Source organism: Excalfactoria chinensis, chromosome 16, assembly GCF_039878825.1.
Source record: "Excalfactoria chinensis isolate bCotChi1 chromosome 16, bCotChi1.hap2, whole genome shotgun sequence".
Lineage (NCBI taxonomy): Eukaryota > Metazoa > Chordata > Aves > Galliformes > Phasianidae > Excalfactoria > Excalfactoria chinensis.
The window spans coordinates 7,094,350-7,121,812 of NC_092840.1; the positions used below are offsets into that span (position 1 = coordinate 7,094,350).

The window sequence follows — 27,463 nt, forward strand, 5'->3', positions numbered from 1 at the left end:
TAGATGCTCTTATTCTACTGAAGTACTTGGCAGACATTTTGTATGGGTTAATTTCTAAGGCATGAACTATATAATGCATAGAAAAAGATGACATGCCTATATACGAGCTTTTACTGATATTAAGCTTCACGTAACCACGAGGCCCTTTTTAGAAAACACTTTTATTCAATAATCATTAATAAAACTCGTTCCTTAGGATCAAGGAAAGGTTTATAAATACTTGGACGTGACTAGAAGAAAAGCATCCTCCAATTCAGCTGAAATTAGCTAATAAATCGGACTAATACATTTTAGGAGAAATAATTAAAAATATTTTGAAAACGTTTGAGAATCCAGGAACATTCTGTATTTACAAAAGAACTATAAACAATAATATAGCTCACTATATTCTGTCATATAAACCATCATATAGCTCACTTTTCACTAGCGATGTTAGTTATCTTAAAGGCAAAACATCACATAAATATGTTGGTGTGGAGGTGGATGGTTTTTGCTTTCTTTAAAACACATAAGCAATGCATTTTCTTCCTGTTTTCCAACATCTGCTTTTTACTCATTCACGTGATCTTGAAAATACTCATCCACGAGTGCAGATTTATCTTCTTCATATTCCTGCCAACAAGAAAACAGAAAACATAATACCTGACTTTTCTCTAGTGACTGCTGGACGCTGTCAGTTCTGCAATGCTTTATTTTAGTAAGCACAACAACGTCCAGTGCAGTTCTATAAAACAAGTAGCAAAACTTCCTGCACAGCTGTTTGTTTCTAAAGCTATCCCACATGTATACATCAAAATCCAGGTGTGGTTATTTTACATATTCAGAGAGTAGGAAGCTGAATTGTTAAGAAGTTACAGAACGACTGGACTTATTCCTTAGAACTTATGAGCTGAATAATAAAACTAAGCAGAGCTTGGAAGTGATTTTAACCCAGTGATCTTCCATCGTGCATTTTACATGACAGATGTATGAGAGATTGGGAATTGTTTTACAACACATGGACTCGATGCAGAAATTTTGAGGGGAAGCTTGAACAGACATTCAAGTATGGATCTTAGTGGCATACAATCATCTTTTCCGACCTTTAACATTCAAATAGTTATGATTTGTATTATGGATCCATTCTAATTTCTCATCTTATCTTCAGAAATACCTTACCTTTGGTTCTTTAAATTCAAGATCTTCTCCGTACTGGATGGTAGTATCTATGTGCTGCAGAACTATGTTTATACTTTCCTCATCGGAGCGATCAAAAGGTAGAAATCGAACCATACCATAGTCATCAATCTACAGCAAGGATTCAAAAGACATCAGTAGGGAAATACATTACATTTTCTCATTGCTCAGCAGTCTGGACAAGGAAAATCTAAGGCTGCTTAAAGCCACGCTGCAGGCTAATGGCAATTCCCCACTCTGAATTCCTGGCTATCAGTCCAAAGTTCTACCCAGTCAATAAAACTGTCTCCCATAATGGCTAACAGAATATGAATCACATGAAATTTTACTGCCTACAGTCCAAATAGTATTATCAAGAATCTTATGCTAACCTGAAACATCAAAAGCTGAGGCAAAAAGAAAACTGTTTGAGTGCCTGATAATCGTTTAGATTGAGGCTTTGCTAATAAATCTGCAGGTAGACACATGGCTTCATGGAACAGGTGGAGAATGTTATAGTGCATACAGTATCTAGCACAGCAATGAGGTCAGTAACCACACAGTATGGTTTACAGGTATGCAGCTGTATTAAAGAATACCAGTTAAAGAGCACTATACGTACCAATCCACATATGGACTTTGTCAGTTTTTTAAACATTTTGCTTTTCAGTATATTAGTAGAATCTTCAATCATAGAATACATATCTGGATCTAAGTACCTGGGAGAAACAAAGCCATCGTTAACAAAGTAAAGAACAAATGACTCACTGTCCTTTTGCACAGCTACCACAGCCACCCATCATTCAGTGATTCTGAGTGGAGTTTACATCAAGATATTACACTACAGATTAAGTAATGCTTTGGAACTTACTTTTCTATTTCCTTCTTAGCTTTCTTGCTCAGCAAATCCATTTTGGTCATGATGTTAATTTGTGGAATCTCTAAAGAGATCATTGCACTGAGCGCTGCCAGAATCCCAGATATAAACTTAGGGAATAGGAAAAATGTAGTTAAAAGTGCAGAAAAGCAAAAAATCATCATGCAAGACACTGCCGCACACACAGACTAACTTATATTGGACATGGGGATGAGGAATCATTATCCCTGTTCGAAAAGGGAGGTGCTAAGATTGCTGGCTGCCATCTATTTCCAGAGCTCTGAAGCATGATATGCCACAAAAAGGACATTAAAAAGACTGAAAGCCCTTCTCAGGATTCTTATTGCTCGACGGGGAAAGGGTCATTCTCTCTGTAAACTGAGAAGGCTCTTATAGAACAAAAGGACAATGTAGGTTGAAACAGACCTTTAGAGATTGTCTGGTCTCCTTGTTCTATACCAGTATGAACTTCTGTAAAACTCGACAAGAATTTGTCTGAGGTTTCAAATGGATACCTTAAAAGATTCCACCATGAACTGAGAATCGACAAGGAACACTCCACAGACACGGAATTCCCACTGCTGAAGCTGTTCCACCAGCTGTTTCATCACTGGCAAATGTGTATAGAGTTCGATCTGACCTAGGACACAGTTTGGATGTCAGTATGCAGAAATGGAAAGCTAACAGAAACAGCTCGCACTTATTAGTTACACAAGTATTGGTATTATGCTGCGCTGTGTGGAGGCCAGGACTGAACCTGATGATCCTTATGGGTCCCTTCCAGCTCAGGATATTCTATGCTTTGTTGGTTGGTATTTTGGGTCATATTTTGTGGTGTTCCTGGCAGCATTATGTGGTGGTCGGACTCGACTGTTTCATGGCTCTCTTCCAACCTATGTTGTACAATGTATGACATCAAAACGCACCCGTTCATTTACCTGGGCAGTCAAACAGTATATAATCATCCTCCACGTGCCCGAGGCTCTCCTCCAGCCAGTTGAAATTATTAGCAAAGTACTCCATGCAGAACACCAGGCCGCCGTTGGGACCGAACCGTAAGGAATCATCTTCCATAACATCATCCACCTCTATGAGCTCCCGTATATCTGGAACAACAACACACTTACGGACGTGGGTAGCACAAGTTTGCCATGATAAGCTGCTATCCCCCCATCTCTGTCCGGCCCCAGGTATGGGCGGAGGTCACTCACCTGCCATGACGGGATAGCTGAAGAACTCAGCGGCTGGATCCAGGTTAACCACCTGCACGGCGCGGCCCAGCGCCTCGCAGTGCTGCAGCATGGTGGAGCAGTACGTGCTCTGCAAGGCACACACGCATTCTGTCAACACACACTGTCAACACACACTCATCGCCATTCCCACAGCTCTCCGATCCTTCTCACCTTGCCGCTGCCCGCCGGGCCCATCACCAGCTGCGCGTAGCGCGGCATGCCGGCCTCCGCGCAACGCAGGAGCGGCGCCGTTTGACCCTTCGGCCGCTCCGTAGCTCGAAGGTCCCGCGAGCGCCTCCCGGCTACGGAGCGGCCGAGGGCTCAGAGCGCGTGCAGCTCTCGCGAGATTTCGGTGGCGGCGCCGTGAGGGCGCGCGCGTGCCGCGCGGTGCGTGCAGCTGCAGCCGCCGCCTGAGGAGGAGCTGCGGCCTGAGGGGCCGCCCGGGTAATGGCGGGGTGCTGCGGCCCCCGGGCTCCGCGCGCCTCCCCGCCTCACCTCACCCCTCTCACCTCACCCCTCTCACGCTCCTCGTGGCACCTTTCCTCACCCGCCTGCTGTCCCTCGGACCCTCTCCGCCCTCTCGGTCCCTATCGGAGCCCAGCAGCCTGCCTACCCCCCCCCGCTGCCCGGGGCCCATCGCCGCCTCTCGGGGGTTCCCAGCCGCTCCCCGCCCCTCGTGCTCCCGGCTGTGTTCCCCGGCTGTGCTGCGGCTCCTGCTGGCTCCGAGTCTCCACAGACACAGCCCTGCTGCTCCCGGGGCTCCTCGTGCACCGAGCCCCGCTGCTGGTTCCTATTTGCGAAACCCCTTAGCTGGAAATGTGTGCCTATAAACCACCATTGAGTTGGGTTGCCTTGTGGGTTTTTGTTGTTTCTTTTTGTTTTATTTATTTTTTGCCATTGTCCCCAGATCAGCTCTGGACTTTTCAGACTCGGATTTAAATCATCTCTCGTTTCCCTTCCACACCGTGCTGCCACTGCTCATCTGTCGCTGATAAAACACCCCGCGTTTGGCTCAATTTAACGTGCTCTGTGTGTTGTTCCTGCACGTCATCTTTCATTTTACATTGAATTTTGTTCCAATTTGCTTTCTCCCTTATGTACCGCAATTCCAAACTTCTTGGTAGCTTTTGCATCCGCTTTCCCATTTTCACTGTTTCTTGCCAGCTGTCCTTTTACTCCTTGGCTACTTCTGCTCCTACAGTTGTATCTCTTTCCTCTGGACTTTGTAGTTTGGTCATTCTCTGGGAGTTTGTTCTGTAGGGAATGATATAAATAGCTTTAATACAAAAACAAGCCCTGACTCTTTGATTTTTGCCATCTGCAGGCTGGTGACATGGCTGCAGATGTAGCTGAGCCTGTGGTCCCTGACTGCAGAGGAGACATAAGGAGTGGCGCCAGGTCGGATGCTGACTACCCTCTTCGGGTCCTCTACTGCGGAGGCAAGTGCTGAAGGGGCAGCTGCCCACAGTTCTTACAATGGGGTGTTAGGAAGGGAAAGCAGAAAAAGCGAGACGGTTGGAGGTTTTCTTCTGGTCAGCTTTGAGTAAGATAAACCATGGTCAGGGTGACCTTTCTGATGGAGGGGTTGATGGCTTTCTGTATATGAAAGCTCTGTTAGAGGAGTGATGCTCAGACATCGTGAGCAAAGATTTGTTCCCACAGAAAGCTGGTAAAACCTTTAGCACAGGAAAGCCATCTGTCTACTGGTATGAGAACAAGTAATAAAATTAAGGGAAGTAATTGATGGACTGTTTGGAATTATGCCTTACTCGTATTTGTAGTTATGTGGCTGTATTTTTAAAAGGGTATAATCTTGAGGTCTGTGCTTTAGATAAGTGTGTTATTTTGCATTGGGTTGGAATACTGTTGTTGGATTCCTATTGTGAACAAGGCTGCATTGTTGGTTTGGGTGTGTTGTGTAGGATAAAGACCGCCCAAGAAGGTGGGCATCTGTCATAGCTGCTGTGCTGATAGATTTATCTTAATGCACAGCATGAAAGCAAATGACTAAGAAAAGAAATACAGAGCTGTATCACTGTCATCTTTTGAATCAGCATGTGTTTATTACAAGATGTTATGATGAAAGACAACTTCAGAATGCCAGTTTAAATAGAGCGCTAAGGCTGTAAGTTGAGAACTCAATTGTAATTTCTTCTTTTTCCCTCCTGCTCCAGTCTGTTCGTTGCCAACAGAGGTGAGTTAGGTTTTTTTTTTGTTTCTTCTTTCCAATGTATGACTTCCACGATGATTCTTTCTGATCTTTTCTTGCTTTTTGTTGCATTGATTCTGTGCTCTTATCCACTGTTATCTATAGGATGTCACATGTCTTCATGTGTGCTGGTGAACCATTGGTATTTGGTCGCCTTAAGGAGAAATGACTGAGCTAAAGAATAGCAAATGGATTTTGTTGTTTTTGTTTGTGATGTATCTTGTAATTACTTTGCTCACAGCATTTATGTGGCCTTTCTCCTCTAGTACTGTGAATATATGCCTGATGTGACTAAATGCAGACAATGGTTAGAGAAGAATTTTCCAGATGAGTTTGCAAAACTTACAGTAGGTGAGAATCTTCCCTTATTCTCTGGCTAATGTGTGTACTCAGACATGTTCACAGATTCTTGAGCTTGCCCATTATCTCATCTCTTCCATCTGCGCTGAGTCTGAAAATCAAATTATTTTCTCAGACTGCTAATTTTGTTCTTTTGCTCTCTCATGTATTTAAGAAAATTCACCGAAACAGGAAGCTGGGGTTGGAGAAGGCCAAGGAACTGCAGGAGAAGAAGAAGAGAAGAAGAAGCAAAAGAGAGGCAAGGTCTAAATAGTTGCTTGTGGTATTGGTTTATAAGCTGTTGGGGTCGTATTTCCTGATCTAGGTGCTTAGGCTGTGACACAGCCTCCTTGTATTTTGGTTGTGATAGATATGCTTTGACTGCAGAAAAGGTACCAGTTAAGTTCCTTTCAGTTAGCAGCAGAGTTTTCATGCAGATACATGCTAACAAAGGAACAGTATGATGGCAGCAGTAAGTGAAAGGTGAGCTGCATCTTTTATGTGCTGTCATTGCTGTACTTATTCTCAACTTGAAATGAGCTTCTGCCCTGTTTCCCTACTATCTCTCCCCAGAATTTTCATAACAGAATTTGGTTTTATGCTTCAGCCTTACTACCCGTGTCTCCATTAACACCTGTATCTCTTTTAGAGCTAAGAATTAGAACATTGTGGTTATTAGCACATATTTGCCTGCTTGATGTCAGTTGTGCCTGTAGTGCTTCATAAATGATGGTTGGTAGTCCACCATGGTTGATATTTTAAGGCACACATCCCTGCAGATGTTTTTATTTGTGTGTCTTGGTAACCAGTTATGTTTATCCTTGTCCATGGGATGTGTGTAGTGACAAAAGTAACTTTAAATTCTCTAGCTCGGGTGCTTTTTACCAGACACTTCAGAACGTTTTCTTTAAGTGTGATTTTGTTGTGTGGCAACGGAGAGTTCTCAGCTTGGCTTTGGTTAGAAAATAAGTGTTTAATATATTTGTGGATGAAAAATATAAATCCAGAAATGGAATCTCAGGTCTTGTGGTAATTTAAAGTGCTGTGCAAAGTATGATGGCACAAGATTCTGAAGAGAGAGAATGAAAAGAAAACAAACAAGCAAAAACTTATGCAAGTATTGACTGAAGAAACTCTGAGATAGAAATTTACCATCTTAAATTATTATATGACAATTTATGGTAATGTAGAATTGAAAGTGCTGCGTGTTAGGGGGAGAAAAAGCATTCACAAGAAGTGAGTCTGCTCGACATAGATTCTTTTAAGTTTTCTTGGTGAGAAAGCTCTGGAACAGAACTTGAGTTACTGTGGGGTAACTTGATGAGTGGATACAAAGTTAGCTGAGATCATAATCTAGTTTGAAGAATCCTAATGAGTGGGATTAATCTTCTGCATGCCTTACTCTGACTTATATCTGCCTCATATGAGAAGCATTCCCCCAGGTTGACCTAGAAACAGACTGTAAATAAGAAATTAAGTCATGTGCAAGTTTGGCAGTCAACTACTGTAGCTGCCTTCTGTTTGAGGTGTGGTGTTCTGATGTGCTTGGGGTTTTTTTCATGCTAACCTTTGTATAAATCTGTTTTGCACTGCAGTCCTGCGTCAATACTTAGAACTTCACATGCTGTTTAACACAGCAGCCTAAGCAGGCAAGGCTTCTTAACCCTAGTAAATGGGCATAAGTCATTTCCTTTGCCTTAGGCAAAAACTCTAAAGATATTAAAGTAACAATTTGTTCCTAACTGAAGATGAATACCAAAAAAATACCCTTTAAAGAGGGGTTAAATGTAGACCAAATGCAGTGGTTGGTGAAATGTGGGAAACACCCATCAGGATTCCAGTGTGTGTTCTGTACTTTAGTGCACATTTGACATGCATATGTTGTTATTTCTTGTAACATTAAGTTTTGACCCAGGACCTTTTAAGAAACTGATTTAAAAGGTTCTGAATGAGAGATGACTGCCATCCAGAATACATTTTTGTTTGCGTACACAGACCTCGAGATAGGCTTGTTTGTTCACAGGACTGAAATGCAGCCTTACAGTCTTTTTTTTCTTCCAACTGTTAGGTCATTGAACTAATCATGTAATATATTCTGCTTTAAAGGTGGAAGAGGTCAGATAAAACAGAAAAAGAAGACTGTACCACAAAAAGTCACAATAGCTAAAATTCCTAGAGCAAAGAAGAAATACGTCACAAGAGTCTGTGGCCTTGCAACGTTTGGTGAGTTGACATTTGTTACGTGACTTGTGTAGATTCTAGGTGTGCTTGCCCTTAACCTCATCTTACCTAGAGCCTCAGCTTCTTCAGTGTGAGGAGAAAAGGTAACCTCTCAGATACTTCTTCTAGTTGTGTTACCTCAAGTGGTTTGCAAAATTTCAATGGAAACACTGAAGTTTGGACTCGAAACTACCACTGGTTAGAACAGTTAGTTTTAGTTATGGGAAGATCTGCTATGACAGCAACTGTACTTACACTATCAAGTTTTCTCATACACAGAAATCGATCTTAAGGAAGCACAAAGGTTTTTTGCTCAGAAATTTTCCTGCGGTGCCTCAGTAACAGGAGAAGATGAAATCATCATCCAGGGCGATTTCACAGATGACATCATTGATGTAATCCAGGAGAAGTGGCCTGAGGTAATCAGAAGTTTCTTCTATTTTCACTCTAGTTTTCACTGATAGCCTGTGATGTTTCCAATGATTTTCAGAAACCGATGTAATCTTTGTCAGCACAGGCTGTCGTGCAGAAGTAAACAAACCCACTGTTGCCCCCCTACCTATCAACAATTGGGTTAAGGAGTAATTCAAGTTGAATGCTGTTTCAGCTGTCCATAAAAGACCGGCCTCCCAGAACGTGGGGTGCTGAAAGCTTTCCTGCTTCATTACGCGTACAGCGATGAGACATGCAAGAAGGAAATGTATTTAATGCGGTGTTTTGGCTTTTTTTTTCCCCCCTCCACCAGGTGGACGATGATAGCATTGAAGACCTTGGAGAAGTCAAGAAATGATGGTTAAAGACTACCTTTATTTAATTCTATGGTTATAAATGACATAGCCAAAGTGAGGTTTCTGAACCCACGGGTTCTGCAGTGGCACTGTGGAGAGCCCACATCCTTGGCAATTTCACTGTTCTGTATAGGCTGCTTGGATTTTTTTTGTTGTGATATTTGCTGAAGTAAAATCAGGGTCTTATCATGCCAACGCATGAAGATTTAAATAAAATCCCTGTTCTTCACTGAAGACGGCTTCTGTTTTCTGTAGAATCGCTTTCATTCCTGATCTTACAGAGCGATAATAAGTGAAGTAATTAAAAGTTTTCTGCTGAATTAAGTAATTAAAGCATCCTTGTATTCATACATGGTTTTAGCCATAGCTGTATAATTGTATCTGCTTAGTTCTGCAATGAGTAAACATTACCCTCCTAGCAGGGCACCTTGATGAGGTAACAGCTCTTGTGTGTGAGCAGAAAGGCTGAGAAGTCCCATGAAAGGCAGGTGAAGGTGTGTAGGGCTGCACGTGTTTCCAAGGTGACTCGGGGCAACGTGTACAGAAACATTAAGTAAAATGGCTTTCAAGAGACTTAAAACAAATCTTCTGTCCTGTGCTCACGTGGGCTTTGCAGGACATGTTCCGTTTTTCTATAGCAAATGATTGGTGTGTTGGCTTTCCAAAAAAATTCTGTTGTCGTTCCTTGTTCTGGAATTCTGCAAAGCTTGGAATAATAACAATTTATGCTGAGCAGCAAATAGCAATAGTGATTTGGTAGCTTTGGTTTGGCATGGTTTGCTTTTAGAGGACCGCTGCAGTCCTGCAATAGAAATAGTGTTCATTGTGATGCAGTGTTTTCCTAAATGCACAGAGATGGCCCTGTTGATTTGGAAGGCTTTGAGTGTAAACTGACTGCAAATATATAGAAAAAAATATAGAGCAAACTAAACAGCACAGGTAGATAAAAGTTTTGGCTCCCTTTCTGTCTCCTCCAGGATGCCAGTTCCCACAGAAGTGAGGTGGAACGTGTGTTGGCTGAATCTCATCAGGTTAGATCCACAGGAGCTCTTGCTGCAATCCAAACAGCAGCAGCATTAACAGTGTACTCACTGCTCGTCTACAGCCGGACTGAGGTGGCTGGGAAGGGTGGTTGTCAACATGGTTGTCAACTTCGTGCTTTGAACACTTTTCTACGTGGCTCAGCATGAAATACTTGAATATTTCTGTAGGATTCTTTGTGGCTCGTCAAGGTCATGACAGGATTTGACTTCTTCATGCATCCAAACAGATGGGAGGAAGAAATCGCTTTAGAGTAAGCTGTAGGAGGTCTGGAAAGAAGTGAACACAAGTGTGACTCACACAGAACTACTTCAGTATCTGTCTGTATTTGTTGAAAGGAGGACAGTGTAAGAAAAGGTGGTAGATAGAATAGTTTTCTCTGAGTGTAATCCTTAACTCTGTGTAAATAACCATAGAATTGATGTGGGTTAATAGTTCTCGTTTCTTTCATCACAGGATCAGAGAACGTACCTAAGGGTGAAAGGACCTGTGTACAGCTGTCATGGCACTGCATTTAATCGACGTCAACTCTAACTGGGAGCTTCTGTCCCAAAGATGTGAGCAATAGAAGTAATATGAGAAAGTGGCGCTTGTTTTCATAGATATCCATATTGACTTCTGCCACTAGAAAGGAGTTAAACTAGTGTGTATCACAGATAGGAGTTGGGCTTCTGGTTTCAAATCAGGGTGCTAATGAAAAGGCTGCATGCTGAATCCTCAGCTCTGCTTTCCTCTGAAAGGTATTCACCCCAAAAACAGCCTTAGATGAACCTGACCAGAACAACGTAAGTGCCAGACAAACAAAAGGAACTCTGATAACATTCAGAACCAAAAAACCTTAGCTGTGCTGGGACTGACCGAGAGAGTGTAAAGATTGTGTGCCAGCATTTGCATAAACTGAAAGGGTATTTTGTTCGGGAGTTCATCGGCAGGATTTCATACAGTGTGAAAGAGCAGCAGCGTAGTGTTCTGCAAAGACTGGCTTGTGGGTTGGATCCCTGAGAAGCCCTCTGCCAAACAGAGGTTGCTTGTGGTTGTGGCCCATCCCCATCAGATGTCTGGCTCCTGCTGGCTGCTCAGCACGTCGCAGCTCAGCGTGATGCTGCTTTACAGCCTGATGCTGCAGTTGGGAGCTTGGAAATTAGCTTCTCCTTTGGAACGGTTGCTGTAGAAAATGAAGCACCCCCATATTTACAGCCAGGAACCACATCTGTAGGACTTTGATCTACTTTCAGAGCAGCTCTGAGCAGGAACTTGCCAAGCGTGTTTTGGTTCATCTATGCAGGCTAAGCAATCTCTGCTTACAGCCAGCTCTACCCGAGGCTGTTTTAAACTCCACTTTAAAACACAGCGTGTATCAAAATTAACCCTTGAAATGTAATCAGTCAGAATTGAGGAATCAGAATCCCTGATGCATTTAATCAGGAAGAAATGCATCTTGCAACGTGTGTTATTGCTGCCTGCAGCTTTGAATCTGGCAGCTGGGTTGGTTTTTATTGTCTCAGTTCTTTGACTGGCCAATCACATCTCGCTGCTCCATTCCTGAGCTGCAGCCCTTGTACCTGCATGCAGCTCATTGTAATTAGAACCCTCCTGCACGTTACAGATAACACAGTCAAGGGTATGAACGTGGTTGAATAAGAGATTGGGAAGTGTTTTGCAGTGCCACGGCCAAGGGTTGTGTCAGCACACATTGTTGTGGGGCTCGGAGCTCCAGAAGCAGAATGTATTGAATAGAGCTGTTTCAAAAAGCAGCCCTGCCCTTAGCAGATTGTATTTTTCTTTTGTATAAATCCCGGAAATTTCTCACTGTCTGATTATTTGTTCTACTGATGTGAATGGGATGCTTGCGACAGGCACCACCTCGTCTGGTTTAGTGGACAAAAGGGGTAACGAGATACGGTTCAAGTCCAGAAAACCACAAGAAACTGAATTGGAACTAGCGACAAAGAGGGGAAAACTAACAAAAAAAAGGCAACCTAACAGCGTGCTACCAACACAACCCAAGAGCCTGTCTGCAAAGGGAAGTGGGTACACGGCGTGGCACTCGTGGGGACAACAGGGATGCTTTTGTGCCACCTCGGTCCGGTGGGGAGCTGCTGCTGCACTCAGACTGCATGCCCTGCGCTGGCTGCTCCCAGTGGAGCTCTCCCCTTGTCAGCATTGCATCGAGTCCAGAGACTCTCTGTCTTCTTTGAGAAGAAGCTGGGTTTGCTTAGGGCACATTAATGGGGCTCTCCGAGGAAATGGATGCTGAGTAGCCAGAATGCCGTCCCTTACTTTGCTTTAATACTCCTACGTGGAGATCTTTCCCTCCAGAGATGGGCCCCAGGCCAAAAGAAGCAGGATGTTTTGTAGATGGAAAGCAGTGCTGTGACTTGTATCCTGAAACCACCGATGGCTGGATGGTTCAGGAGCAAATCCCCCAAAGCGCTGATGGAGCTGATGGAGCCCCGTGCTGACACAGCACTGCCATAAGCACACACAGCCTGCAGAACTCAGCTCATTGGCCTCGAGTGAGAAAGAACTGCTGGCACGACCGTACCCACCGCAAGGCTTAGTGACCTGCAAGTCACTGGCTACCGAGTGAAGTCTCAGAGCCGCTCTGACCCCCTGTGAATTCACAGCGGCGTTTGGATGGGGCTGTTCTGGTGCCGACTTTGTGCCCACAGGAGGCAGAGCTCCTCCTGGCGCTGTTCAGAGCTGCTTCTGGCACGTGGGGGGCTTCGAAGCTGGGAGGAGCGGATGGCTGGGGTTAATTTACGCTGTCATTAAGTGACCGGCGACCCACGTGTGCGTGGAAACGCCAGCTGCTCGAGCTCGGCCGCCTGATTTCTGGCAGCATTACAACCCCCCCCAGGGAATCGCTGAGCTCTTGTTCCCTCCTCTTGGGTTATTATTGAAGAAAATAAAGCTGCCGTTCCGCTCACCGCGGGGGTGGACGCGCTGCTGCGTGGCCGCGCCGGGTCCCTGCGCTACCGCGGGCGGACGGAGCCGTTCCGAAGCTGCAGGGGGCGGGCGCTGCCAGCAGGGGGCGCTGCGGAGCGCGGCCGGGAGGAGCTGCGGGCGGCGCCGTGCCGCTCGGTGCCCGGTGTGCGCGGTGCGTGCTGCGCGGTGTGCGCTGCGCAGCCATGAACAGCATCAAGAGCGTCCCCGCACGGGTGCTGAGCCGGCGGGCCGGGCACAGCCTGGAGGCGGAGAGGGAGCAGTTCGATAAGAACCAGGTGAGGGGGGCGGCGGGGGGAGCCCCCGGGTGCCGGTGGCGGCGGCGGCGTTCGCCCCCGGGGAGCGGCCCGAGCCGTGGGGCAGCGCCTCCGGGAGCACCGAGCGGGGCCTTCCCCGGGGACGCGGCGCCGGGAGGCGGTTTCCCCCGGGTCTCACCGGCGGGGAGAGCGCGACGGTGTCGGCGGGAGCGCGGCCAAAGCCCCGCCGTGTCCCGCTCGTCCGCCCCGCAGCCGTCGGGGATGCCCGACGCGGAGGCGCCGCTCTCCCGAGGGCCGGCCGTGCCGTTCACCCCCCGTCGCTTTGCTGCGCGTTGCCGGCGCTCAGCCCCGTTGCCCCGTGGCGCTGCCGGTCCCTCCCCGTCCCGTCGGTTGCCGCGGTCCCGGCGGAGCCCCCTCCGAGAGGCCGGTGACCGTTCGGGGCAGCGTGAGGCCGCGGTGCCGGGTGGGGGAAGCGGCGGCGTTGGGTTTGGGGAACGGCACGAATAAACCTGCAATTCCGGTTCCTTCGGGACGCGTCTCCCCCAGCCGTCCCGCCGGGCAGCGCCAGGAAGTAACCGCGGTGCGGAGAGCGCTGCCCCGGCTGGGAGCGTCCCGAGTCCCCGCCGTCCGTCCGTCCGACCCTTCTGGCTTTACCCCGCTCTGCCCGAAGCAGGAGAGCCGCGTTATCGGGCCACGGTGTCCTAAAAGAGCTCCGTCCTAAACGGAACCTTCCCAGCGCTGCTGTGCGGTATCGCTGCACTGAGCCGGTGCTCGCAGGTTTGATGTGATCCATTTGATGTCTGCGATGTGACTTGCCTCAAAGTGCTTTTTGGGGTCACATTGCGGTGTCAGCATCTGCCCTGCAGGTGAGGCCCCGCTGTGCTCTCCGGGTGCTCGCTCTGCATTGTCATTAGAGGCAAAACTTCTGCTTTTGGTGCCCAACTTTTGCTTTTCTTGGCTACATCTACCAGAAGGGTTGGGGCTGTGTCTGCTGGAGCATTGAGACCCAACGTGCTCAGCATCCTCCGGGAATACAGCACACGTGAATGCCGAGCGGTACAGAGCTGTGGTCCAGCTGTGGAGTCCTCAGAACAAGAGAGACCCAGATTTGCTGGAGTGCATTTGGAACAGGGCCCCAAAAATGATCCCAGGGTTGGAGCACCTCCTGGGGCCGGGGGGGAGCCGTGGGCGGAGAGGATCGTGCTGTAATTAAAGCGGGTTGGAAAGGAGGGGTGGATGTAACCCGCACTCCTTCCTTTGGACGCTTTGATCCCGGTTTAGTCACCGGCTCGGTACGCTGGGGCTGTGAGTAACGTGCTCAGGGCTGCACCCGTGGTGGTTTTGTAACCCACAGGTTTCGGGGTCTGACCTGCAGCCATCAGCACTGGGGTGGTGCTGGGGAAACCCTCTGCAACTGTGTGAAGGGTTTCAGCCTGGTTGTTGCTGCTCACCACCTGGATGCCCCCATCTCTGGATGTCCCCATCTCTGGATGTCCCCCATCTCTGACCCGCTTTCTGGGGGGATCCTCTTGGCTTGGGGTTTGGAGCCAGGATGCTGGCATTGGTTTGGTGCCACCCGGGTCAGTGAGACTCGTGTTGGATGTGACATCTCCCACTGTGGATGTAAAGTGGCTCAGATCAAACCTCAGCACTGAATCACCCCCTAGGAAGGCACCCTCTGGAGCTCCTGGGCTGTGTTTTGACTGGGCAGGTTCACAGGCAATAAACACAATGAAATCCCAATGGGGATCATAGGTTTTGGGGCAGGTCCCAATCTGTGGTGCCGAGCAGTGAGGATGTGGGATGGGGTTTGCTTTGCTCCGGCCCCATGGGGCTCCCACTGGTGATTTGGGATGAGTTCTCTGTTGCTCCCGTGCCCAGCAGATGGCTCAGCCCTGCTGCCCCTTGTGCCAGTGCCTTTTTCCAGGCACTTCAGTCTCAATAACCTTCAAGTTAAGAGGATTACACCAAGTCAATGGGGCTTAACTCCACTGCTGCTATACTGACCCACATGGCAGGGTAACACCGGGGCTTCCCCGAGTGCACGAGAAGCAAAATCACCACCTGCTGCCACGCAGCCTCCCTGGGGATGCAGTGCCATGTGGGGCACCACCACCTCTATTGTCACTCCTTGTGCTGAGAAGCAGTGACATGAACTGAGCCTGTACCCAAATCCTGGGGCTGCTCACCCTCAAAATGCTGCTGGGGACGAGGATCCACATGTTGGACCAGCTCTATATGGCAGGTTCCTGCTCCTGGCTGGCACTCAGTGGCCCTGTGCTGCTTTGGGTTCCTCCCACCCTGGTGACACAAACTGGTGCCCTGCATGCTGCTGTAGCTCGGGCTCCATGAGGTTTTACAGCCTGTGTGCAGGGAGGGACCGTGTTTTTCTTCCGGCACCAGCACTGGCAGCCTGGCTGCTTCCTGCCCTTCTGGCCCGATGCTTTTTGCTGCACAAAGGGCTCACAGCTGTGGGCACAGCCCCAGCGCTTGTGCAAAGGTGAAGAAGTGAAGGGAGGTCCTCGTGGTCTCAGCAGCTCAAATTTAGAGCTGGGGGAAGCAGCCGGGCCCTATTTTTGGTATAAAACCTTCATTTTAGGGCACAATTCACTACATCGGTGTACAGGTAATCCTCTTGATAAAGGCACTCCTGTCAACTGTGCTCTGCTGTGGCATCGCAGCTGTTGCTCCCTCTGGGGGCTGTTTTCCCTTTCTCTGTTCTCACGCAGGGACGCCTTGGAAGCTGTGGAAAAACACCCAGTTCAAAGGCTCCTTGTGATTGCACAAACAGCCCAGGAATGTGGCATCGCACTGTGCGTTGCTGCCGCCGGCAGGGCACATTGCTGAGCTCAGGCTGCAAAGTGCCACTTGTTCCATGGGACAGCAGGGACATGCTGGGCTCTGAGGGCAGCCCATCCCCAGCTGCTTTGTTCTGCATCAGAAAGCCTTAATTCTGCAGTGCCAAACATTTGCCAAATGGGAAATTGAGAACGTTTTCCAAAAGCCCCCCCAGCACTCGGGTTGCTCCCAGCTGGCAGTGCTGGGATAGAGGGGAGGAGGGTCCCAAGGCTCACAGTGCTGCTCACACCGCTCTGCTCCTCCCGCAGGCCATCAGCATCAGCAAAGCCATCAACACGCAGGAGGCTCCAGTGAAGGAGAAACACGCGCGCCGTATCCTTTCCCTCAGCCATTCAGGTGGTGCAGGAGATCCGTCCTCACCTATAGGGGGAGATCTGAGGACTGCGGGGCTGGGGGTGGGTGGGTTTCTCCATGGGGTTGGCCTTGACTGATTTAAAGGGATCATTCTGGGGACGCACCATGAGAAGGGAGCCTTCACCTTCTGGTCCTACGCCATCGGGCTGCCCCTGCCCAGCAGCTCCATCCTCAGCTGGAAGTTCTGCCATGTCCTGCACAAAGTCCTGCGTGACGGCCACCCCAACGTGAGTGTCCCCTCCCAGGCACCGTGTCCCTTCTGTAAGCTGGCAGATGACACCAAGTTGGTAGGAAATGTGCCTGAGGGTAGGAAGGCCCTACAGAGGGATCCACATGGGCTGTATCGATGGGCTGAGGCCGATGGGATGAGCTTCAGCAAAACCAGGGAGGTTGGTGGGGTCACCGTCCCTGGAGGTGTTTGAGAACCATGGAGATGGGGCAGTGAGGGACACGGGCAGTGGGCACAGTGGGATGTGCCAGTGATTGGACTTGGTGCTGCTAGAAATCTCTTCCAACCTTCGTGACGTCGATTCATAAATCAGCCTGTTATCTCACAACCTCAGAGCTCCCCCTGCACAGCCCCGTGTTGGAGGCTGACCTGTCCCCTCGAGCTTTGCTGCAGTGCTGTGAAGGGCTGGGTCTCCATTGCTCTGTTGTGCCCCCAGGTCCTGCAGGACTGCCAGCGGTACCGCAGCAACATCCGTGAGGTGGGAGACCTGTGGGTAAGCAGATGGGAGGAGCAGAGGTTGGTGCTGTGCTAAAGGTGGGGCTTCCCTGGGTGAAGGACTGAGCCCTAAGCATCATATGCATGGGGGAAGCGAGCCACCACCTGAAATAGCCCACAAGAAGGGGCAGTGGGAGAGGAGAGAGCTGCGGGGCTGGTGCAGGTTGACCAGCACCCATGGGATGGATGCATCTGCTGCTTGCCATCGCTCCGGGTTCAACTTATTTCCTCCGTGTCTCCTGCAGGGCCACTTGCACGACCGCTACGGGCAGCTGGTGAGCATCTACACACGGCTGCTGCTCACCAAGATCTCCTTCCATGCTAAGGTGAGACCCCACGCTGCATCTGCACCACTGAGAGCTGTTGCAGGAGCAATTAGCGGCAGCCGCTGTTCTGTTTCCCTTTGGCACAGCACCCCGAGTTCCCCGCAGGCCTTGAGGTCTCAGATGAGGTGCTAGAAAAGACAGCAGGCACGGATGTGAATAACATGTGAGTGTCCTCGTGGGGTGGGGTCTCGACATGGGGAGAAGCATCCAAGAACAGCTGAGTCCCGCAGGACGTGAGCTCAGTGATGATGTTGCTTTTTGGCAGCTTCCAGCTGACGGTGGAGCTCTTTGACTACCTGGACTGCGAGCTGAAGCTGTCAGAGTCAGGTGAGGAGTGGCAGCAGTTCCTTCCCAGCTGCCTTGGGGCTGTTGAGCAATAGTTTCACTCTTTGGTCAGGAGCAGAGTTTGTCTGTATCCTTCCTCCCCCTCGTTTAAGGCACGGAGATTTTTGCTCTGTAGAAGTGGTTTTAGGGAAGTATTTAAGTGTGGCTATTTTTAGAGCACCTGAGCCGTGCAGGGCGTGCGATGCTGCTCTGAAATGCCTTTTCATTCCTTTTCAGTGCATTACCCAAATCTTTTCCACCCACCGCAGGAGACGATGGGGGCCGTGCTGCTGTATAAATATTCATTGCCCCATGTTGAAATACCTCTGGCCGCAGCCCCTGCCCGTGTTTGCTTCTCTTGCCTCATTCTCCAGGAATTTTTCAATGGCTTCAAAATGTGCCATTCCTTCCCCTCTGCCGCAGAGCTGCCCAGGGGAGCGAGGTGTGTGGGAGGGGCCGTGTCCCAGCTTTGTCAGCCACCCACCCGTGTCTCCTCCTGACCCAGTTGTACAGGGAACCGATATTCAGAAGTACTTGAAAGCTGAGCAGGGAAGGAGTCAGCCGATGCTCTGGCTGGATGTGAGCCCAGGGAAGGGATCTGTTTCTGTGCTGGGGCAGGTGAGGTTGGGGTGATCCTGTCCCAGCTCTTTGCACGATCAAATAGACCAGAGCAAAACCTGTTGCTTTTCCCACTTGCATCGTGTGCTGGCAGCTACTGCTGGCAGCCGTGCTGCCCACACGTCATTCCAGGTTACTCTCCTCCTGTTTGGGCCCCTCATGCACGGTGCCCTTCCTTGCAATGCCACCAATGTCCCTTTGGGTGTTTTTCTTGCACAGAGTGAGGTTGTTCCCAGCTCAGTAGGACGGGGCGGTGTTTGGCAAAGCCACGTCTGTCCTGGTTAATGATCAAGCCAATCTGACTGCGGCCGGACGGCTCTGCAAACACGTCCCTGGCACTCACTGCTCTTTCCTCTCCAGTTTTCCGGCAGCTCAACACCTCCATGGCAGTGTCACAGATGTCAGCGGTGCAGTGTCGCCTGGCACCACTCATCCAGGTCATCCAGGACTGCAGCCACCTCTACCACTACGCCGTCAAGCTCATGTTCAAGCTGCACTCCTGTGAGTCCCCACTCACTGCAATTCCACTGCGGTCATATGGGGATGCCCTGCTCCCGGCCCAGTCTGGGCTTGAAGCTGGAGGGATGTGGGTGTGTGGGGATAAATCTGGGGCTGAGTTTGCAGCCCGGATCCATCCTTGCTGTCCCCATTGCCCCAGGTCTGCCGGCTGACACGCTGCAGGGCCACCGAGACCGCTTCCACGAGCAGTTCCGCAGGTACCCAGGGCTGATGCAGGGCAGGGGGATCCTCTCCATCTCCTCTGCCTCCTCTTTGAGCCATTTTTCTTTCCTCCCCCTCTCCAGCCTCAAAAACTTCTTTAAGAAGGCCTCTGACATGCTGTATTTCAAGCGGCTCATTCAGATCCCCCGGCTGCCCGAGGTGTGCGATGCTTTGACAGCCCATGTCTTTGGGATGCTCACAGTCAGGAGGGTCTGGAGGTGCTGCAGAGGGGCTCCAAAACTCATAGGGATGTCACCGTGATGCTCCTGTCCCCACAGAGCCCCCCGAACTTCTTGCGGGCTTCAGCACTGGCAGAGCACGTGAAGCCGGTGGTTGTCATTCCTGAGGAGGCCCCAGAGGACGAGGAGCCAGAAAACCTTATTGAGATCAGCACAACCTCCACCACGGAGCCACAGGTAGGGGGGGGATACAGGGACGGGATGGGGACATAGTGGGGAGGAAACCTGCGGTGGGAGCAAGGACTCATCCTGGCACCTTTCATCCTCCCCAGGTCACTTCAGATATCTTTGAGCAAACCTTTGGGCCGCCCAACGGCATTCGGGATGACAGGTAAGGGGGGGATGGTGGAGGGAGAAGGGATGTGCACGACACGGTGCCAGCCTGCTGTCTGCAGGGATGCTCAGATCGAGAGCCTGAAGAGGGAGGTGGACACACTCCGCGCTGAGATGGAGAAGATCAAGCTGGAGGTAAGGCCAGGCACCGCACTGTAGAGCTGTGTGGTGGAAATCCTAATGGGACACAATGGGATTGGGGCGTGCAGCCCTGGTACACCATTTTGGGTCCTCTCCCATTGCCAGCACACAGCTTTAGAGGAAGGACGGGGACACGTGAGACCCGTCCCTTGGGGATCCAGCTGCCAAGGGGGGTCTCTGGGGCTTCTTGCAGCTGCTGTGCCCAAATCACAGCCTGGGGGCTGATGGGGGGTTGTCCGCAGGCACAGCGCTACATCACACAGCTCAAGGCGCAGGTGAACAGCCTGGAGGGAGAAGTGGAGGAGCAGCGCAAGCAGAAGCAGAAGGCGCTGGTGGACAACGAGCAGCTCCGGGATGAGCTGGAGAGGCTGCAACAAGCAAAGCAGGACAGCGAGCGGTCCCTGCGGCTCTGCGCTGAGGCAGAAAGTACGTGCTTGGTGCATCGGCCGCAGTAAAGCCTGGTGGTCATGTGGAAGCCCAATGGCCTTGGGATGGCCCAGCGTTGGGCACTGATGTGTTCTCATCCCATCCAGAGAAAGCCAATGCCACTGAGATCCGTTACACGAAGCTGAAGGAGAAGCACAGCGAGCTCATCAACACTCATGCTGAGCTCCTGAGGAAGGTAATACTTCACAGGGCACAGGTGATCCCTTCATCCCTGCTGTCACCATGCCTAGCCTTGCACTGATCCATCCTCCTGCACCCAGAGCCCCTCAGCATCCCTCATATTGACATCTGTCAGTAGTTTGGGTGCATCTCCCACTCCACCCCAGCCAGAATTTGGCCAAGAGGAGGGAGGGTGGGGTGCCGTTGTGTTGGGGTCACCTCTCTGCCACCCTGCTGAGCCCCACGTCCCTGTGCAGAATGCAGACACAGCCAAGCAGCTGACGGTGACCCAGCAGAGCCAGGAGGAGGTGGCACGTGTCAAGGAGCAGCTGGCATTTCAGGTCGAGCAGGTCAAGCGGGAAGCAGAGCTGAAGGTGAGCCCAAGGGCGGTGGCGGACCCAACTGTGAGACCCCCAGCTCTCTGCAAACTGCATCCGGGTTCGCTCCTGCTGAGCCTGGGGTGGTTGATGGGTTGCAGCTGGAGGACCAGAGCGTGCAGATGGAGCAGCTGCGGCAGGAGCTGGAGGCACGGCGGGATGAGCTGGACCAGGCCCAGCGCTCACTCGGCCACGCCAAGCAGGTACCTGCTGCAGCTGGGGGCACAAACCCACTGAGCCCAGTGCTGAGCTGCTGGGGTCCCTGCAGGCGGGTGCAGCCCATGGGTGTCAGTAGCTGAGCGTGTTCTCGGCTCGCTCTGTGTAACCGTGGGGTGCTGGTCGGTGGGTGATGGTGGTTTTTGGCCCTGTTGGCAGGCAGGCACAGAGCTCAGCGCCCAACTGGAGACCCTGCAGGCTGAGAAGGAGCAGCTGAGGCGGTCGGTGAGCGAGAAGGAGTGCGAGCTGCTTTCAGTGCACAGCCTCGTCCAGGAGAAGGAGCTGCAGCTGAGCCAGGAGGCTGACAAGGCCTCCAGGGAGATCTGCGAGCTGCAGGGCAGGCTGCTGGAGAAGGTACAGGGCTGTGTGCCTTGCTTGTGTTTAGAGGGGATGCTGAGCGCTCCAGCACGCCTCCTTTTCCCGTCCCACAGTGCAATCAGGAGCAGAACCTGCAGCAGAAGCTGCTGGATGAGCAGTTCAGCATCCTGCAGGAGACGGTACGGGAGGCTGAGGGCATTCTTCGTGACGCAGTGGCCAAGCTGGACGACCCTCTGCACGTCCGCTGCACCAGCTCCCCTGGTATGTCCTGCAGCCCCTCTGCTCCCACCAACACTAAACTCTGGGCTCAGCATCATTTTGCTGCAACAGTACAAATTTTGATGCTGATCCATGGCTGGGCCTGGAGGACTTGCAGTGCTGCTCGTCAGTGGCATTTCATGGAGACAGCCCTTGTGCTTGTTCAGATGCTTGTTGTCCTGACCCTGCTAATGTTGGGATATAAGGCAGAAACTCTTCCTAATGAGGGTAGGGAGGCTCTGGAACAGTCTTCCTGGAGAAGCTGTGGATGCCCCATCCCTGGAGGTATTCAGACATCAGCTTGGATGAGGTTTTAGCATCCCGATGTGAAGTGGAAGATCTCACTGCCCACTGCAGGACAGTTAGAACTAGATGGGCTTTAAAGGGTCCCTTCCAACCCAAACCATTCTATGAGCCTAACGAAGATAAATTCATTGCAGATTACCTGCTCAGCCGGGCAGAGGCAGCGCTGGAGTCCACAGCCGCCCTGGAGAGCGGGCACGCGCAGTACGTGGCCTCCATGGCAGGTACCTGGGGCTCGGGACTGGCAGCATTGCTGGAACCCTGCTGTCATTATGTATCCAGCATCGCCCAGAGGTTCTGGGGTTGTGTAGTGCCCATGGGGGTGGGTGGGAGGACATGGACCGGTGTTGGCGTGTCCCCACGAGCTCATCCATGGAGCCACCTGCAAGCTGAGGAGGGGTCACTTAACAGGCTGTTGGGTGCCTTTGTGGGGTGGCAATGCCCTGTGCTGTCTGTGCCTGACTGCATCCCCCTGGCAGATGCTGCAGCACTGGTGGGTGCCCTGGCCCTCTTTGCTCACCTGACGGCAGACACCATCGTCAACGGCAGTGCCACATCCCACCTGGCTCCCACCGACCACGCTGACCGTGAGTGAGCGCAGCGGGCACTGGGGGGAGTTGTGTTCAGCTTTGGGGCTGGATACAGGCCAGACCTTCTGTTGGGTCCTCAAGCTCTGTTCCGTGTGGTAGCACTTCCTGGGCTAAAAGTGTTTATTTGCTTCTTGGGCACCATTTGGTCTTCCTCTGCGAGACATGTCCCATCTCTGGAGGCATTCAAGGCCAGGTTGGATGGAGCCCTGGGCAGCCTGATCTGGTGGGGTACAACCAGCCCACGGCAAGGGTTAGAGCTTGATGATCTTTAAGGTCACCTCCAACTTACACCATTTTATGGTATGATAGCTCCACAGCTGGGAGGAGGGTGACAGGGCTGGGACGTGGGACATCAGGGACATGGGGCCCATTGCTGACCCGTCCTCTCCCCAGGGCTGATGGAGACGTGCCGGGACTGCGGGCAGCGCAGCCTGGACTACCTGGGCAAGCTGAAGGACAAGCAAACACTGGGACATGCTGAGCTGGGGGACGTGCGGCGGGCACTGCGTGGTGTCCTGGAGCTGGCCCAGGTAGAGGATGGGGGCACAGTGCTCTGTGGGGCTGGTGGGATGGGTGGTTCCTTAGGGATTTCCTAAGGGAAGAATCAAAGCAGGTGACGATGGCAGTAGGGTCCTTTCCAATAACGTGTTGTGAATTCAGGTGCTGCCAGCTATCCGAAGCCCTGCCATGTTAGCTGTGACAGAACTACACCTGTTGTTGAGTTTTGGTTTGGGATGTTTTCTCCCTCTGAGGTCCCTGTGCTGTGTTTGCTTCCAGGCGGTGACACGTGCACCTCTGCCCTTGCTGTCTTGTAGCTGTATTTGTATAGGGGGAAAAAACAAGCCAAATGTCTTTTGGGGGAGTTCATTCATTATGAATACTTTCTTCTCTCCTCTGCTGAAAACCTCCTGGCTGCTGCTGCCTCCTCTGGCAGGAGCTGAGGCCGAAAAGCTTGGACATCAAGCAGGAGGAGCTGGGGGACATGGTTGAGAAGGAGATGGCTTCCACCTCTGCAGCAATTGAAGATGCTGTCAGACGAATAGAGGTGAGGACAGAGCCATGGAATGGGCCCTTAGGGCAGCAAACCTTTAATTTGCCCCCAGTTCCTCCTGCAGCCTGACTTGCTGCAGCGTGGTGACCCACCTCCCTTTTCCCCTGTCCCAACAGGACATGATGAGCCGGGCCAGGAACGAAAGCTCCGGCATCAAACTTGAAGTGAATGAGCGGTGAGTGCTGCGGGTTCCCATATTGGGTGGCAGCTGGGTGCTGCTCCAAAGCCCCACACACACTCTGGATCTGTAGACTGGGTTCTGGAGGACCCAACTAAGTCCAAAGAGGGCCCTGTTGGGTGCTGTGGCAGGGAATGCTCAATGCTGGGAATGCTCAATGCTGGGAATGCTCAATGCTGGGAATGCTCAATGCTTTTTCTTGTTTCCCTACAGGATTCTGAACTCCTGCACGGATTTAATGAAGGTCAGTGCTGCAAGAGCTGAGCTTCTTCTCAGGGGATCAGAAACCACACAAAAACGTCACTTAAAACCACTGGCAAAATCAGTCCTTCTGTATAAAATCCCATCCGCCCCCCTAAACTTGTTCTTCCTCATTCCAGGCTATTAGGCTTCTTGTAATGACCTCAACGAACTTACAGAAGGAGATTGTGGAGAGCGGCCGGGTACGTCCTCCCTTACACTCATCTCTGTGCTCTCAATGTGAAATACAGAATTTTCCACAATCTGTAGGAGAAAAAAAAAACACACTTTTTACACCCAGGCCAAATTTGGAGCCCCAAGCTTGTAATGTTTGGGTTTAAGCAAGTCAGTGAGAGCGTTGTGAAGGGCACAGAAGTGCTGCCAGTCCCTGGGTTTATGGGTTTATATATGGTGTTCCATATTGCTAGATGTGGTATTTTTAATGGATTTTTTAAATACGATGTATGGATTTTTATATGGTTCCATAGAAGCGTAGCACTGTTTGAGTTGGAAAGGACCCACAAAGGTCATCTAGTCCAACTCCCCTGCAACCAACAGGGACACCTACAGCTCGATAGTGGATTTATTATATGCATACAGAGTGGAAAGCAGTTAAAGTAGGCTGTGATATTCTCATAACAACAGGGGGCAGCAACAACTCAGGAGTTTTATGCCAAGAACTCCCGCTGGACAGAAGGGCTGATCTCTGCCTCCAAGGCCGTGGGCTGGGGAGCCACACAGCTCGTGTAGGTACCGCAGCACCGCATGCAGACAGCGCTGGGCTGGGGGTGGTTGGGGACAGGGCACAACATCCCTGAGCTGTGAGAGTGTGGAAAGTGTGGGGTTCGTTTGGATGTCGATGTCTGAATGCCATCAGTTGATGATGAATCGATGCTGATTCAGTCAGTGCTGATTTCTAAGGGCACGGTGGGATGCACATGCCCCACACTTGTAGTGCGTCTCTAATGTGATCTCCCTTCCAACTGCAGGGAGTCCGCAGACAGAGTTGTCTTGCAGACAGGCAAATATGAAGAGCTGATCGTCTGCTCCCATGAAATCGCTGCCAGCACGGCCCAGCTGGTGGCTGCCTCCAAGGTGAGGTCCCTTTTTACATCCACCTGTTGCAATGTGTCCCTGCTCTCAGCAGGGTTTGGCCGCTTTGGTGGCAGCAGCTGGTCTCATTTGGGGGCCTGCAGCCATCAGTGCTCGTTGCAGGTGAAAGCAGAGAAGAGCAGCAGGAACTTGGGCAAGCTGCAGGAGTGCTCCCGCAACGTCAACGAGATGGCAGCCAATGTGGTAGCCTCCACCAGGTCGGGGCAGGAGCAGATTGAGGATAAAGGTGAGGTTTGGTAGAGCAGGAAGAAGGAGGAAAAACCCAAACCCTCTGTTTTCTTTATGGCTTGGCAAACACTCCCTGCTTTTCTCCACAGACACCATGGACTTCTCGGGCATGTCCCTCATCAAGCTGAAGAAGGAGGAAATGGAGACGCAGGTAAAGCCTCATAGGATCAATAAGGTTGGAAGAGCTGTAAAATCACCGAGCCCAAATGCAGCCCACCCACCACCTCTCTGAGTGCCTCGTGTCCCTGAGGCAGACCAGGGATGTGGGGACCCAGGTGGGCTCTTGTGGTGCAGGTGAAGGTGCTGGAGCTGGAGAAGCGCCTTGAGGGTGAACGGGTGCGCCTGGGTGAGCTGAGGAAGCAGCACTACGCCTTGGCCGGGCCCTACGATGCAGAGGAGGACGGGGAGACCCGGCCAGCACCAGCCCCCAGGAGAGGCATCCTCAAGAAGCCGGCCCTCGCCCAGAAACCCAGCCACATCACAGGGCTGGGTGGGGAGGTAGGGACAGCAGGGTGGGAGCACAGTGCTGGGGATGCGGCTGTGCCACAAGAGCTGTGAGCTGTGTCCCATCTCGTTGCAGACCGAGCGTGACACCAGCCTGCACCGGGCACACGCCGTCAACTTCTAGCAGGACAGAGGGGGGCCAGGCCATCAGAGCTCTTACATCTGTGTTTTAAACAGATCGCCTTGCTTCTGGCGTGCCTTCATGCGCGGGGTTCTCCTCCTCGCCTGGCCTGAAAAACTGGAATTATTATTAGTTTCCTTTTTTTTTCCTTCAACCAAAAACTTGATTTTTGTTTTATTTTTTCCCCCTCAGTCCCTGGCCGTAGAGCAGTTGGGCTCCCAGGCCCCACAGGCTCCCAGCCCCGCAGCTCGCTTGGTTTAATTTAATTTGGGACCTATTTGGGTTGATTTATTTTAGGTTTTTTTAACTTTCTCAGCACTAGAGGCCTCCAGTAAATGTAGCTGTACTGCACTGCTCGGACCCTTCTGAAGAACGCCAGGTGTTTTTGAAGTAGGAAACTGTTGGGCTTTTCTTACACCTGTATTTTTTATTTAACTTCCCCTTCTTGGAGTGTTTTGACCTCGTTTTGGTGTGGGATCAGCTCTCAGCAAAGACGGGAACGTCTCTTTAACTGGGCTTTCGGAAGGGAGAAAGCAGTTCCTGGCACACACTGGCAATAAGGATACAAGCATCTTTTTATTTCCTTTTCTATGTTGTATTACTACAGCAACACCAGAGGAGCAGTTGCATTATGTTTTATATTTAAGATAATTAGCAGAATTAAATGTAAATGTGGCCTGCAGGAGCCCAGGGCCGTTAGATATGGCGAATTCTGCAGCAATAAGGAAACTGATGTGAGGAGACGTGGGGGGCAGAGGAAACACAGCTGGCTCATCTTCTCTTTGAACTGCTACTGGATGTAGATTATTAAAGCAGCAATATTTAAACTGTGTGCAGTGCTCCGTCAGCAGCAGTGTTGGCACTAAGGGCCTGGGGCTTCGAGATGAAGGGCTACAGGACAGCAGGGAGCTGGAGATGCTGCTGGGAGCCAAGGGTGAGTCAAGTTGTAGCTCAGAGGGCTTTGAAAAGGCCTCTAAGAGCACCAAGTCCAAACCCCAGCCCACCACCCACCCACTGACCCCATCCCTCAGTGCCACATCCCTACAGTTGTAGAGCACCCCTAGGGATAGTGACCCCCCCACCTGGTCACCCCCACACCTGGCAATACTAACGAATACATTATCTGAATACAGAAGGATGCCTAAGAGATGGTGAGCACAGTAAGCAGGTCTCTTAATAATAATGCAGAATATTTAATTAATAATGCAGAATCAACATTTCCATCCTGTTCTTTGCAATGCCAAAGTCTTACAGTCATGATAACCAAAACAAGCAAACAAAAAACCCCTACGACTCAGCTCATGTGATTGACAAAAGGCTGTGAAGCTGTTGGTTAGAATTACAAGTTGCTCTACCTAAAGAAACATTTCCAAGGCATTTTATTATTGATTTGAGGCCTAGTCAGCCTCATGGTGAGCCAAGCCTTCCCAGTGCTGCACCACAAACCGCGTTGCAGGGTTATGAGAAGCCACTGGGTGCCATGCACACAGCAACCCAGCACTGTGCTTGGTTTCGTTTCTGCAACCTGTTCTCTGCCTACAAGGAAATGCTTCCTGCAGCAGTTTCTTCTCTATTTATAGGTGGTGATAAAGGTGTGTTTGCTGAGAGGCTGATGTCATCCTGACTCTCATGGCAGTACCTTTCATCAGGGAAATACT

General features: G+C 50.8%; 3 protein-coding genes across 6 annotated transcripts; 2 read left to right on the top strand and 1 right to left on the bottom strand.

Moving 5' to 3' along the window:
- Positions 1-89: 89 nt before the first annotated feature.
- GPN3 (GPN-loop GTPase 3) lies at positions 90-3,561 on the bottom strand. The gene is made up of 8 exons (XM_072350691.1): positions 3,436-3,561; positions 3,244-3,352; positions 2,971-3,138; positions 2,548-2,672; positions 2,027-2,142; positions 1,778-1,874; positions 1,159-1,287; positions 90-612 (listed from the first exon to the last, which is right to left on the bottom strand). The coding sequence occupies exons 1-8, from the start codon at positions 3,481-3,483 to the stop codon at positions 550-552; spliced, it is 855 nt and encodes a 284-aa protein (XP_072206792.1). The 5' UTR covers positions 3,484-3,561; the 3' UTR covers positions 90-549.
- A 23-nt stretch (positions 3,562-3,584) lies between these two features.
- On the top strand, positions 3,585-9,054 carry DENR (density regulated re-initiation and release factor). Of its 3 annotated transcripts, none has more exons than XM_072350692.1 (8): positions 3,585-3,708; positions 4,589-4,703; positions 5,439-5,458; positions 5,740-5,824; positions 5,988-6,071; positions 7,919-8,035; positions 8,312-8,451; positions 8,778-9,054. In XM_072350692.1, exons 2-8 carry the CDS (start codon positions 4,598-4,600, stop codon positions 8,820-8,822), a joined length of 597 nt encoding a protein of 198 aa, XP_072206793.1. In that variant the 5' UTR covers positions 3,585-3,708; positions 4,589-4,597; the 3' UTR covers positions 8,823-9,054. The 3 variants fall into 3 exon arrangements, with proteins under 3 accessions (XP_072206793.1, XP_072206794.1, XP_072206795.1); XM_072350693.1 differs by having other exon boundaries at positions 3,680-4,118; XM_072350694.1 differs by lacking the exon at positions 3,585-3,708 and adding an exon at positions 4,087-4,105.
- A 3,878-nt stretch (positions 9,055-12,932) lies between these two features.
- Positions 12,933-26,637, top strand: HIP1R (huntingtin interacting protein 1 related). Of its 2 annotated transcripts, XM_072350803.1 has the most exons (32): positions 12,933-13,085; positions 16,172-16,235; positions 16,362-16,504; positions 16,943-16,999; positions 17,247-17,327; positions 17,414-17,490; positions 17,593-17,654; positions 18,630-18,770; positions 18,928-18,985; positions 19,073-19,148; positions 19,268-19,405; positions 19,501-19,559; positions 19,624-19,696; positions 19,945-20,128; positions 20,236-20,324; positions 20,566-20,682; positions 20,787-20,888; positions 21,061-21,255; positions 21,333-21,480; positions 21,918-22,004; positions 22,260-22,367; positions 22,764-22,900; positions 23,305-23,415; positions 23,538-23,596; positions 23,813-23,843; positions 23,980-24,042; positions 24,485-24,585; positions 24,829-24,934; positions 25,055-25,178; positions 25,270-25,331; positions 25,475-25,678; positions 25,761-26,637. In XM_072350803.1, exons 1-32 carry the CDS (start codon positions 12,993-12,995, stop codon positions 25,806-25,808), a joined length of 3,198 nt encoding a protein of 1,065 aa, XP_072206904.1. In that variant the 5' UTR covers positions 12,933-12,992; the 3' UTR covers positions 25,809-26,637. The 2 variants fall into 2 exon arrangements, with proteins under 2 accessions (XP_072206904.1, XP_072206905.1); XM_072350804.1 differs by lacking the exons at positions 23,305-23,415; positions 23,538-23,596; positions 23,813-23,843; ... (5 more) ...; positions 25,475-25,678; positions 25,761-26,637 and having other exon boundaries at positions 21,918-21,984; positions 22,764-22,899.
- Positions 26,638-27,463: the final 826 nt, after the last annotated feature.

Excerpts from the sequence above, each read along its gene's own strand:
- DENR (XM_072350692.1), top strand. The coding sequence starts at position 4,598 with ATGGCTGCAGATGTAGCTGAGCCTGTGGTCCCTGACTGCAGAGGAGAC. Across the intron at positions 4,704-5,438 it reads TCGGGTCCTCTACTGCGGAG|TCTGTTCGTTGCCAACAGAG; the intron begins GCAAGTGCTGAA and ends CTCCTGCTCCAG. Across the intron at positions 5,825-5,987 it reads GTTTGCAAAACTTACAGTAG|AAAATTCACCGAAACAGGAA; the intron begins GTGAGAATCTTC and ends CATGTATTTAAG.
- GPN3 (XM_072350691.1), bottom strand. The coding sequence starts at position 3,483 with ATGCCGCGCTACGCGCAGCTGGTGATGGGCCCGGCGGGCAGCGGCAAG. Across the intron at positions 2,673-2,970 it reads TATACTGTTTGACTGCCCAG|GTCAGATCGAACTCTATACA; the intron begins GTAAATGAACGG and ends ACTGTGTCCTAG. Across the intron at positions 1,875-2,026 it reads GCTAAGAAGGAAATAGAAAA|GTACTTAGATCCAGATATGT; the intron begins GTAAGTTCCAAA and ends TGTTTCTCCCAG.
- HIP1R (XM_072350803.1), top strand. The coding sequence starts at position 12,993 with ATGAACAGCATCAAGAGCGTCCCCGCACGGGTGCTGAGCCGGCGGGCC. Across the intron at positions 20,325-20,565 it reads ATGCTGAGCTCCTGAGGAAG|AATGCAGACACAGCCAAGCA; the intron begins GTAATACTTCAC and ends GTCCCTGTGCAG. Across the intron at positions 21,481-21,917 it reads CCGCTGCACCAGCTCCCCTG|ATTACCTGCTCAGCCGGGCA; the intron begins GTATGTCCTGCA and ends AATTCATTGCAG.